Below are 12,327 nucleotides of genomic sequence, written 5' to 3'. Positions count from 1 at the left end.
AAAAAAAAAACCCAACTAGGACACTTAAGATAAAATACAAGGCAAAAGGCTGGAGAATTTGACTTATATAAGGTTTGCATAAACCATTAACATTTGCTACAGAATCATATCTGCACTTACCTTCCCAAACTTCTGGATATACAGTTAATAAAATAAAGAAAACAGATGGTCAACCAAGTGATTACTGGAAAATTGATGAACACAACCCAAACTTCTAAGAATTCAGTATAAAAGAGAATTTTTTTAACCAAACAATAACATCTCTGTCGTTCTGAATTTAAAGGAAAGTCGTTCTTTCCATTTGGTTTTACACACTTGTAAAGCATATGATGGATGATACACTCAAATGAAGCCCAAGGCTTAATATCTAAGCACGTTTGCCAGATTGCTTCTATTCCCATTCTCTTTTCATTTTCCCCAAATTCTTTATGTGGGACAGAATGAATCTTCCCAAAACTGATGTGAAGTTTATTCATTTTCGCAAACTTTGATTAGAATTTTAACTCTGAAATCTCTCAACAATATAAATTTCCATTTTAAGTCAGTGGTCCGTGAGAATGCAGGTTCAAGTGGGAGAAAGAGCCACTTTTCCTCTTTTATTTCCTTTTCAATTCCCTAATCATTCTAGATAGGGAAGGTTAAATTTCTAGTCCTGGGGCAGGAGGCTGAGGGTGGGAGATGGAGAAAAAGAACATAAGCAAGAGGCCGGTTGTATCTAAGGGCTCTTTGGTGTGTCACCACGGAGGGCCACACCCTGACACATCCACATCCACACCTACTCCCCCCACCCCCACAGTGCACACACCCTCCTAGCACACACAGGTATGAATGCAAATACACCCTGAGGACGCTGTGAATGGGATTCTGTTAAAACCAGAATGTGATTAAAATTATAATTATGTTAATAAGGAATGTTTTATAATTTTTTTTATCAGGGATAAACTCAGTCAAAGGAGATAATGATGGAGCAAGAGTTATTCTGCCCTCTAATTAGTGCCTGAAAGTTCAGAACAGGCTTCAAAATCTCACCTAGAATACAGGGGATCTAGAGACAGATGCAGAAAATGAAATATACCACTGGTGCCTTCACTCCCTTCTTCAAAACTTCTGTTAATACACCCAATGCATGAATGTCTCTCTCCCTCCTATACAGGTAGGGTTGTACTGTTTCTGCTTCAAGTCAGCAAAGATCTTTATTTTCATCACGCATGCACGTGCACACACACACACACACACTCACTCACTCACTCACTTACCTGTAGGGGTTAGAGCTGGGGGTAATTAACTCAATGACGTGTACTTCCTTATCCTGGGGCTGGCTGGATATCACACAACCGTTGGCTGCTTTGGGCTGAAGGTACTCAGCAAGGTAATTGAGCGAGAGAAAATTCTTCCCTATGTTGCACGTGGGAGGGAACACTTGATCTGAAAGAATCACAGGATAATCCATCATACCACTGAGCTACACGGCAACCAGACTTGAAGGGAAAAAGGTGACAGTGACCCTGAGGGAAGCACAAGCCCTAGGGAGGGCCTTAGAACTCAACCACCCCTATGGTCACCAGTGACCTCCCACTGACCAATTCTAGTGGCCTCTTTTGGTCTAAATCCTTTCCTTTCCTGTTCTTTGTGATGCTGCTTTGTCCCCATCCACTTCCTCTGACTTATCTCCCATCTCTTTTACTGGTTCCCCCTCCTCTGCCCATTCTTTAAACACTAACGATCCTCAATCTTTGGTGCACACCAGAATCCACCTATTTGGATGCCATCCCAGAGATTCTGAGTAAGAAGATCTGGGGGGCAGGGTGGCGCTAGGAAGCTTTCTTTGTGAAAAGCTCCACAATTGATCCTGATAAAAAACCATGACTAAGAACTCAGTTCCTTCCTCAATCTTCTTTTTGTCTCTTATTTTCCCCAAATGACCTCCATTGCTCCCAGGGCTTCCACCCGTACCTAGATCATGACTCCGTTTCTGAGTTGCAGACCTGGGCTGTCATCTGTCTACCAAGTACTTCTCACCTAAAAATCCAATAGTTATTTCAAAGTCCATATACTCAACACGGAAATCAATTGTCTGTCCAGATATGCTCCTCCTTGGATAATAAGGAAACCAACCATCTAATCAATTCTGTGGCCTGCTGCTGTGTAGAATGAATCATTCCCTCATATTTATTCATCACAGCACTATAGATCTAAGGACTGAAGGAAGGAGTTTGGGGAAAACAGTGAGGGCAGACTTTCACTCTTTCTCACAATCTTGATATAGATGACTAATGCTTTTATAACACTTTACAGTATACAAGGTGCTTTCACAAACATCATCTCATTGTGCTAAGAGCTGCTCATCACCTCCACCAGGGAAAGTGATACAAGTACCGAGAGTCTAAAGATACTCCCGCAAGGGCACATGCCGTTTACACAGCACTGTGGTTGATGGGATTTCCAGCCAGCGCTTTAAATGTTTAAACAGAACTTGAAACTGCTGGCAGGGTGACAGCTGGGACCAGTGTCAAGGAAGTTCTAGGTGTAGCAAACTTTTTTTCAGAAGGGGTAATTAATCAGAGCCCTGGCACTGTAATGAAACAAACTCTGCCTCCTTCATTTAATGGACAGGATGCTAGGGTTCAAATTCACATGCAAGTCTCACTCAGGAGAGAGGAATAAGCCCAGAGGTCCCAAGATTGGGTTGATACTGCCCTGTCCCAACCCCCATCAAGTGCATATCAGCACACACTGTGGCATCGTGGTTCCGTGCATCAGGGCACCCTCAGCACCAGGCCTAGAACAGAGGGGACCCAGCATGAAAGGCCTAGCTCCTCCCTCTGCATTCTTTCCTGAAGACCCCCTTAGAGAGAAGAGGCCAGGGCTCCGCTGACTCAGGCGGCTGGAGCGGCCTCCTCTCCACATCTGCTGACGGTTTTACCGGATGAACACATGAGGAACGTGCACCCTGCAGCTGCAGCCTTGCGGATGCCTCCCCCGGATCACAGGATGGAAAATGATATCGGGGTAGCAAGACTGAAATTTAATCTAGAATCAGGGGGTGTGTGCATGGGCCAGGGACAGGCTAGTCTTGAACTTAAGAGACGACGACCCTCTTGGGACTCTGGCCTGTATATATCCAGCTCAGTTCACAGGTGGGTCTGGTTTGCATCTGGCACATGGTAGGCAGAGGGTACCGGCTTTCTGAATTAACAAACAATGATGTGAGATTTGAGACAAATAACAAAAAACTCACCCATGTTGTCACCCTCCTAAACCACTAGGAAAGGTTTGTTTCCTAAGCCACTAGCAAAGCCTTTTAACAAAGGCCCCTGTGGGGCCTGGGTGACTAGGTTGGTTAAGTGTCTGACTCTTGATTTCAACTCCGGTCATGATCTCATGGTTCCTGGGATCGAGCCCTGTGTTGGGCTCTGTGCCGACAGTGTGAAACCTGCTTGGGATTCTCTCTCTCCCTCTCTCTGTCTCTGCCCCTTCTCTGCTTGGTCACTCTCTCTCTCAACACAAATAAAATAAAACTTAAAAAAAAAAAGTTGTTATTATTAAGCGCTCAAGTCCCAGATGCTATTGTCACTAGGTTGAATAAGCTGATCATTTTCTGTTGCATATACATGTGTGTGCCTGAGTTCTTTTTCCCCCAAATGACTTTCTGCATGCCTGGCATCAAAACTTACACCAACTGCCAAGTAGAAAGGAAACCACAAAGGGGAATCCCCGGGTAGAAACCTGGCAAGTTTTGGGGGGGAAAAGTCACATGCTTATTTGTATTTTAGGAAAGGATTGATGACTGACTTTGTGACCTGGAATGATATATACTCTGGGAACTTTGGAAGTCATGCAAACTCCTTGTTTTCCTGCTGTGGAAACTGAGGCTTAAGTGGCAAATCAGAGGGGTGCTGGAAGTCTCACAATTAATGAGACCAGTTCAGATAAGAAAGGAAAGCAGTAGTTCTCAAATGTGAGTGCATATCCACATCACCAGGAGTGCTTGTTAAATAAAACACAGACCACTACAGCCTACTCCCAGAATTTTCAATTCAGTTGGTCTTGGGTGGGCCCACGAATTGGCAATTCTAACGAGTTCCCCAGTGCTGTGGAAGCTGCTGGGGCAGGGGCCGCATGTGGGAGCCACTGGGGATAGAGTAAGAGGAGGCTCATGGCCTAGGATCCCTGGAGGCAGCTGGCTAGAGACCAGTCAGGTTCTTGGAAGCTGGATGGTGAGTCCTGCTCCACGGAGCCTGATAAGTGGTGACAGACAACATCACCCTGCGGTCCACCGACCTCCCTAAGGACCCTCACTTCCCCTGTTCTTCCCTGAAGTGCACCCATGACTCATACCTGACTTGGGGATGGAATTAGGTTTCAGGGGCTCCAAAGGTGTTACCAAGGAGGAACCAGTTTTTACTACACTGGACATGAGGTCCTTTGAGTTCTTTCTTGACTCAGTGTGTGGCCCTGGGAAAGTCATTTAACTAACTCTTACTCTCCAGGCAGGCAACAGCTGTGCATAAAAGTTCATGCACTGTCAAGAGAACAGCTCAACAGCTCTAAATGTCACTGTAACACATTTTCTTATTCTAACAAATTCCAAGTGGGAGGGGAGCAGGTGATCAACATCCTTTTATGCTAGGAGAATTCTGCTTCAGAAATGCAGGCCATTGGCCAGGGCTTAGAACCTTTGTTAAAAGAGGTTTTCCATTTTGTTCCAATGGGAGCTGACCTCTATTGTAAGCTACCTGACCACCTAAGAGTTCAGTAACAAGCTCCAACTTTTTGAATCCAGCACTCATTTAAAACTCCTCTCTCTACTCTGCTAAACAAGTCTTTCCATCCAGGTGCCTTACTTGCATTTTCAGGTTGCACTTACTTAGATAAGACTTAGAATACAGCATCAGGAAACAAGTATTAGACTTGAGAGTCAGGAAACCTGGGTTTGAATTCTGACTTCACCACTTGCTAATATGGGGATCTGAACAAGCCAGCTTAACCCCCCACTAGCCCCTCTGTACAATGGTGGAAGTGATGGTTTCCTCCTAGGATCACTGGTGAGGTTAAGTGGGGTACATGCGAAAAGAAAGCACCTGATGTGGCCTTTGCACACAACTGCAACATCAGTGTCCACCCTTCCTGCATCTGTCAAACAGCCCAGGTTTAAGAACGGGCTGGAAACAAGCATTCAACAAGCAAGGCCATGCTGCCATGCTGTCTGTGAAAGAGGGGACAAGTGCTGTTGAACTCGACAGCAAGCAGATGGATGCTGAAGACCTGAAATGCAGTTTTCACATAATCACCTGACGGTAACAAGGACTCATTCACAAGAGTTGTTATTTCTAGTAACTAATGGGGGCTCCAAATATACACAACTAAAAATAATGAAGAAAGAAGTTATTTTTAAAAATGTGCTTTCAAATTGAGTTACCATATATTTATATCCCTCTGCAAGGCAAGGAAATTAAAATGGGCAAATCTCTTATCAAGGCCACACAGTTCCCTTCTCCAATAATTTGTCCTTGTAATGGGCATTAGTATTAAAAATATATTCAAGCACTTTTCCTCTGCTATTGTCCAAAATTTAACCCATGTCTCAAGACCATAAGCCAACCCTGGCTTCCAATGTTTGCAGATCAATAGGTAAGAGAAACCCCTGACTGTTGACTCATCTGCCAACTCCTCCTTCATCCCATTAGCCATCACCTCCCTTCCTTCACCTCGGATTCACTTCTGACTTATGTGTGTGGATGTCTTCTAAACCCTGCACAACCTCCTCTCCTCTCTCAACCATGCTACTCCCCACTTCCTCCCTGGTCATTACCAGGCCTGTTTCCTCAGGGGGAAAAGAAGGGGAGGAGGGAAGGAGGGAATGTGAGGGGGGCAGTCCTGGTGACCTCTCAGGTCCCTGCCAGCTACCGCGTTCTGCAATTCTAGGATTCCTTGCCCTAACCACCTGGTCTCTGAAAAGAAAACAAGTGACTGTCATAAATCAGTCATTAATCGAAACCACATAAAGTTTACCTTCCCCCACTTTAATGTAAATATTTCTTGCTATCTTGAGTTCAGTGAATGACGTGACTGCTCCGTACTCCTTTCGAGCCCAACTTAACAGACGGTCGTTTCTATAAGGGAATCTCTTTTCTTCTGTTTGTGCTGACAAGGAGAAGTTTCCTGATGAAAACTGGACCGTGGAACCCTGAGACACCTACAGCAAAGAGAACAGAACAATATACATCTTTAATGTGGTGGAGTCACCTGGAGCCAATCATAATTAGAGTGAGCACTTATCAGACAACTAACAGGTGTTTGTCAATCCAACCTCTTCTCTTTGTTATACAGGCAGATCATCTTTCTTCAGCAGCTAATTCAAGAAACAGTTCCAAGGCTACTTCTCCCAGGAAACAACAAAGCTACCAATGATGCAAGGAACCACTGGTATTTTTAAGAAACCAATGACGCAGGACTGTGCCATTAGAATTTGTGAACTCTGTGATAAGAGACTGCAGATTGTACTGTGAGTTATCATAAGAATGATCATCGCTGTGTTTTCTGATATCTAAATTGAAGGCCAACATTTCAAGTAATGAGTTTCTAGTCTAGCAGAAAGCCTTGGTGAGTGTTATCATGGGCTTGTCATGGGCTTCAACATCAGGGCAAGCAATCCAAAGTTCTGTTAGCAAGTGAACTTGACTTCCAAGTCTTCCATAACTGCAGCTTCTACTGACAGACACCACACAGAGACACCGGTTTGTGTTGTCCTGAGCACTGATATAAAAAGAATGGCTGGAGACTGCCAGTCTTCTATCATTTTACACTGTTGCCTAGACGTGAGATGAATGTCTATTAGAGTTTATTTTGTGAGACCCCCAAACACCCGCAGATAATGAAGTCAAGAGGCTGTTAGAGGGATCCTAATAAAACTCTCAGGATGATTGATGCAAGTACCACATTCTTGCTGGATGTATCTAGACAATCGCTGACCTAGCACATCATGGTATGTACAATCAACACATACAGAGGAGGAAAATTATCATCTTGTTGCTTCACTGTAATCAAATTTAGTTGCTGGTGAAAATAAGCATGTCATCTTTATTGGCTAGCATTTATAAAAATAACTGATTTTATGAATGTGAGGGTGAAACCTCAAACTGTCAGCAAAAAGGTTCACAAATTCCCAAGCCACACAACTATAGATGTATTAAATTTCACATTAACTATTTATCATTAACAAAGAGCAAAAGAGTTTCTCAAAGAGGTTACAAATAACCAGACTAAAAGCAGGCTGAGGGCAGGGGTTTTGCTTATGGTTCTATTGCTTACAGCCATATTTTCAACCTTAATGCACATACAACACAGTATATACCCTAACTACTGTGCTAGGCACTGTTATTTTCTATTCAATTGTAAATATGTATAGTAGTCCCCCTTAGCTGTGAGGCATACCGCCCAATACCCCCAGTAGATTCCTGAAACCATGTTTTTCCTATGCATACCTACCTATGATAAAGTTTCATTTATCAATTTGGCACAGTAAGAGATTAACAATAATAGCCAGTAATAAAATAGAGAAACGAAAACAATATGTTGTAAATAAATGTGGTCTTTCTCAAAACATCTTCCTGTACTGTATTCACCCTTCTTCTTGGGATGTCAGATGATAAAATGCCTATGTGAGGAGATGAAGTGATGTGAAGGGCGTAGGTAGAGCAACACAATGTCAGGCTACTGTGGGCCTTCTGACAATTCAACAGATGGAGGAGCATCTGTATCTGACTGCGACTGGTCGACAGTAACCAAAACCATGGAAAGCAAATCTGTAGATCAGCGGGCACTACTGTGTATATTTAAATGCTAGCAAAGACCTTCTTCGCCAAACTGAGTCCATGACTTCCTAATGCTGTGGTCTCGCTTTTGGCTGAAAAGCAGAAGCATCTAAGAGCTTCTAAACATCTTGAGGTTCAGGCCACACCCCAGACCAAATAGAACCTTTGGGATGGGGACCCAGACCTCAGACAATTTTAAAGCTCCCTGAGTGATTTCAGAGGTCAGCCCTGGTCGAGAAGCCTTTCCTTAATTGGGACCGAGGGACCCGTGGTTTAAAACGCACTATTATGGGCAGGGGCAGCGTGGGCACCTTGCAGCTCCCTCTCAACCAGTGCTTCTTCACTAAGGTGACTTTGTCCCCCAGAGGACTTTTAGCAATGTCTGGAAATATTTTTGATGGTCACAACTGGGAGGGAAGAGCTACTGGCATCTGGCAAACAGAGGTCAGGGATACTGCTAACCGTTCTACAATGCACAGGGTAGCCCCCATGATAAAGAATGATCCAAAATGTCAACAGCACTGTCCCCGAGAAATCTGGTCTTTGCTCTGACCAAATACTGCTACCATTCAACATCTACTGCATCCCCAGATTGAATCCTCAAATTGACAGTCATGTCTATGCCAGCATTTGGGCTGTTTGGTACTTAATGAAGAATAAGAGAAGCTTCCTGGTTTGGGAAGCCCAAAACTAATCATTACTAAGCTGGACATAAACCATGGCCTCTGACAATACTTACCACCTGGTACACACCTACTATGTATCAGGTACTATGAAGTGTGGTGAAGAATGCTACTGACATTTGCTAAACGTCCTGATGCCGGTTATATATAAGCAAAATCAGTGGGGACTGTTTAGTTTTAACCTTGTTTTGAACAATGCCTGCAGAAGAAAACATTCCTGAACCATTTACCTGCCAAACAATAACCATGCCAACCTACGTAGAAATCCTCTGAGACTTAGTTACTCACCAACAATAATGAACTTCATTGTTTATCTGATTTTTATGACTTACGCCCTGTAGTAAAATCTTCTGTTCAGCGAAAACCACTTATGCTAAAAACTCATTTTTATCAAACCTGTCACCGAAAAACCCACAACAGTGCAAAGGCCTTTGTCCCTCTGCCAGCACAGTTCCGAATGTTTCCGCAAGCATCCCTGGATGTTCCGCTCCTTTTGTCCTCATTCGTGTTACAGCCATAAAATAAAGCACTTGAGTTTTAAACATGTTGTACCTAGAGTACATTTCTTCAGAGCAGAAGGTGGGATATGCAGTGTAAGTAAGAGCTGAAATAAGGAGTAAGTTCCAAATATACCTGGAAGGAACCAAAAAGCGGTAATACGGCACGGCTGATGCTTCCAGAAGGGGCAACTCCTGGCTGATCCTTCCAGGCATCACCAACCCTGCTCAAGTCTGTCTTCCCCCAGGGCCAGCAGCAACAAGGTTCATACACTCATGCCTGAGGAATTTGGAAAAGGAGTTAACTGCCACTCCTGAGGCACATTCCAATAAGAAGAAAGCCAAGCTACCAGAGGCAGTGAAATGTCCCTGACTGCAGGTCAGTGGAAATTTTCTGCCACAGCAAGGAGTTAGTCAGCACTCCTCCTGCCCACCAGTTCTCCTGGCTCTGACAAGGCTGCACGCTGACAAAAGTCTGCCCCAACCCCCCACCGAGTTTTAGAAGGTATTGTTATTTCCATCTGATCCTCAGGATGACCTATGAGCTAGGCTACTATGATTTCCACAGTGGAGAGGAGGAAACCTCAAAGAAGCTAATGACATACACAAGGTCAGAGAATCAGCACGGGAGCAAGACCAAACAGGAGACTTCTGACTTCTGGTCAAAGCGGGCCTCTGCGCTAACCCTGACAGAAAGAAGACCTCACTGGCTCCTGAGGCAGATTTCTGTCCTATCTCTAAGATTTGCCTTCCACTCACGTGTCTGAGCTGTGCCTTCCAGACTAAGAATTCCTTTCTCTTTCCTCCATGAGCCAAGCCTTCGAAGGTCTGAAGATGTCACTTGACTCTGATCAGGACTTCAGTTCTTCAGGACACTATTTCCAGCCCCCCAACTTCTCCTCAGATACTGTGGTAGTCAGTTCTTCACCAACACAGTCTCTGAAATGTGGTGCCCAGGACAAGACTTGGGGCTTGGGAGGTGGCCTGACAAGTGCACTGTAATGGTTAATTATGTGCCAACTTGACCAGGCTACAGGATGCCCACTAATTTGGCCAAACATTATTCTGAGTATTTCTGTGAGGGTTTTTCTGGATGAGATTAACGTTCAAATCAGTAGGCTAAGTAAAACAGACCGTCCTTCCTAACCTGTGTGAGCCTCATTCAATCAGTTGAAGGCCTGACCCCTCCCCCTGAGTAAGCTCTTCCTGGTTCTACAGCAGCCTGCCGGCCTTCAGATTCAAACTGGCGCACGGGCTCTGCAGGTTTTGGACTTGCCAGCCTACACAATCACGTGAGCCAATTCCTTATAATACATCTTTTCCTACATATATGTGGACACTGCATGAGATCCAGAATCACATCAGCTTTTCTCTCAGCTGAAACCTGCTGTTATCTCATATTCATTAATTTATATGTTAAACATACACCCCCCCAAATAATTACTGAGCATCTGCCTTGTCTGTATCAGGCGCTGTTGGAGGTGCTGGGGTAACAGCACAGGTGACAGACGAAACTCCCCAGTCTTGTAGAGTGTAGGGTCTACTGAGGAAGTCAGAGGAGCAAAATAAATAAAATATGCAACATCCCAAGACGTGCTACGGAACAAAATAACCTGAGAGAAGAGAAGGTTTAAATGCTGTTATGGGGCAGGTCCAGCTGAGAAAGTCAGTTAAAGCCCCGAAGGAGCGGCAAGCCCCGCAGAGTCAGAGGGAAGAGCATCTGCGGTTCTGACAGCAGCGAGCGCACAGGTCAGGCCAGGGGCAGAGGGGGAAGCGAAGCCAGTGTGTCTGGAGCACTGGAATGGGGGGAGTGGGAGGTGGCACACAGGTAGATGAGAAGGTCAGAGAGGTCAGAGAGCCCAGCAGGTCCAATATGATCTAGCAGACTGCCGGTAAGGACTGCGGTGTTTAGTCTGGGTGAGATGGGCTACCACTGAGAGTTCATGAAAACATCTAACAAGTGTTTTAACAGAACTACTCTGGCTGCTGTGGCCAGTCTAGACTGAAGAGCGACAAGAGCAGGAGACCAGTAGTAGGCTTCTGCAGTAACCTCAGGGAGAAAGAGCAGCGGCTCATGCCAAAGAGGTGGTGGTGGAGATGGTGGTACCTAAATCCCCAGGGCTCACTGTACTGGGTTGAGGCTTTCTGCATCCTTCCTTATCCCAGTAATTCTTTGAAAGAAATACAGTCTTATATTTATTGTTGAGACCCATATTTCAAATTTGTAGAGAACACATAAAAATCTTTATTTTGGGCTTGCCTGAGTGGCTCAGTCAGTTAGGTGTCCAACTCTTGATTTCGGCTCAGGTCATGATCTCACAGCGGTGCGATCAAGTGCCGCATTGGCCGCATTGGACTCTGTGCTGAGCATGGATTGGGATTCTCTCTCTCTCTCTTTTTTTTTTAACTTATAATAGTTTATTGTCAAATTGGTTTTCATATAACACCCAGTGCTTCTCCCCACAAGTGCCCCCCTCCATGACCATCTCCCCACCTTCCACCCCTTCCCTTCCAGTCCTTGGTTCGTTTTCAGTATTCAATAGTATCTCATGATTTGTGTCCCTCTTTCTCCCCAACTCTCTTTCCCCCTTCCCCTCCCTATGGTCCTCTGTTAGGTTTCTCCTGTTAGACCTATGAGTGCAAACATATGGTATCTGTCCTTCTCCGCCTGACGTATTTTGCTTAGCATGACACCCTTGAGGTCCATCCACTTTGCTACAAATGCCAGATTTCATTCTTCCTCATTGCCATATAGTACTCCATTGTGTATATATATATATATATATATATATATACACACACACACACACACACACACCACATCTTCTTGATCCACCCATCAGGTGATGGACATTTAGGCTCTTTCCATAGTTTGGCTATTGTTGACAGTGCTGCTATGAACATTGGGGATTCTCACTTTCCCTGTCCCCGCCTTTTCCATGTTCATATGCGCTCTCTCTCTCCCTCCCTCTCTTGCTCTCCCTCTCTCTCTCAAAATAAATAAATAAATAAACATTTAAAAAAATTTCTTATTCGTTAGCTGTCTGTATCACTGAATTTCACAAGCATGCCTTCTACACATGCATCTAAATCCCCGAGCAGTAAATAAGACCAGGCTAAGGCCTGTGACTTATAGGTATGCTCCCATGCTAACCCAATGATGCCAAACAGCACATGCTGGGGTCCCAGGTTGTTCAGCAATACAAAGGAACCCCACAGAACTGTCCTCACTTGGTCTGTAAGGGCATCATGCTACAACCTGTCGGGAACGCTGCTGAAATGAACACATGATCTATCACTGCCATCTCTCTACCTTTCAGTGCTCTCTTCTCT

The 12,327-nt window shown here is 44.6% G+C and overlaps 1 protein-coding gene across 1 annotated transcript in view; it reads right to left on the bottom strand.

Moving 5' to 3' along the window:
- The window catches only part of TGFBR3 (transforming growth factor beta receptor 3), a 200,119-nt gene that overhangs the window by 46,353 nt on the left and 141,439 nt on the right, over positions 1 to 12,327 (bottom strand). The window contains exons 5-6 of the mRNA XM_029945804.1: positions 6,013 to 6,196; positions 1,257 to 1,425 (exon numbers count right to left, since the gene is read on the bottom strand). Coding sequence (XP_029801664.1) covers positions 1,257 to 1,425; positions 6,013 to 6,196 — 353 coding nt within the window. The remainder of the gene's footprint in view (positions 1 to 1,256; positions 1,426 to 6,012; positions 6,197 to 12,327) is intronic.

This window comes from Suricata suricatta, chromosome 8 (assembly GCF_006229205.1).
Source record: "Suricata suricatta isolate VVHF042 chromosome 8, meerkat_22Aug2017_6uvM2_HiC, whole genome shotgun sequence".
NCBI classification, from domain to species: Eukaryota; Metazoa; Chordata; class Mammalia; order Carnivora; family Herpestidae; genus Suricata; species Suricata suricatta.
This window is presented reverse-complemented; position numbering and strand designations above follow the sequence as displayed.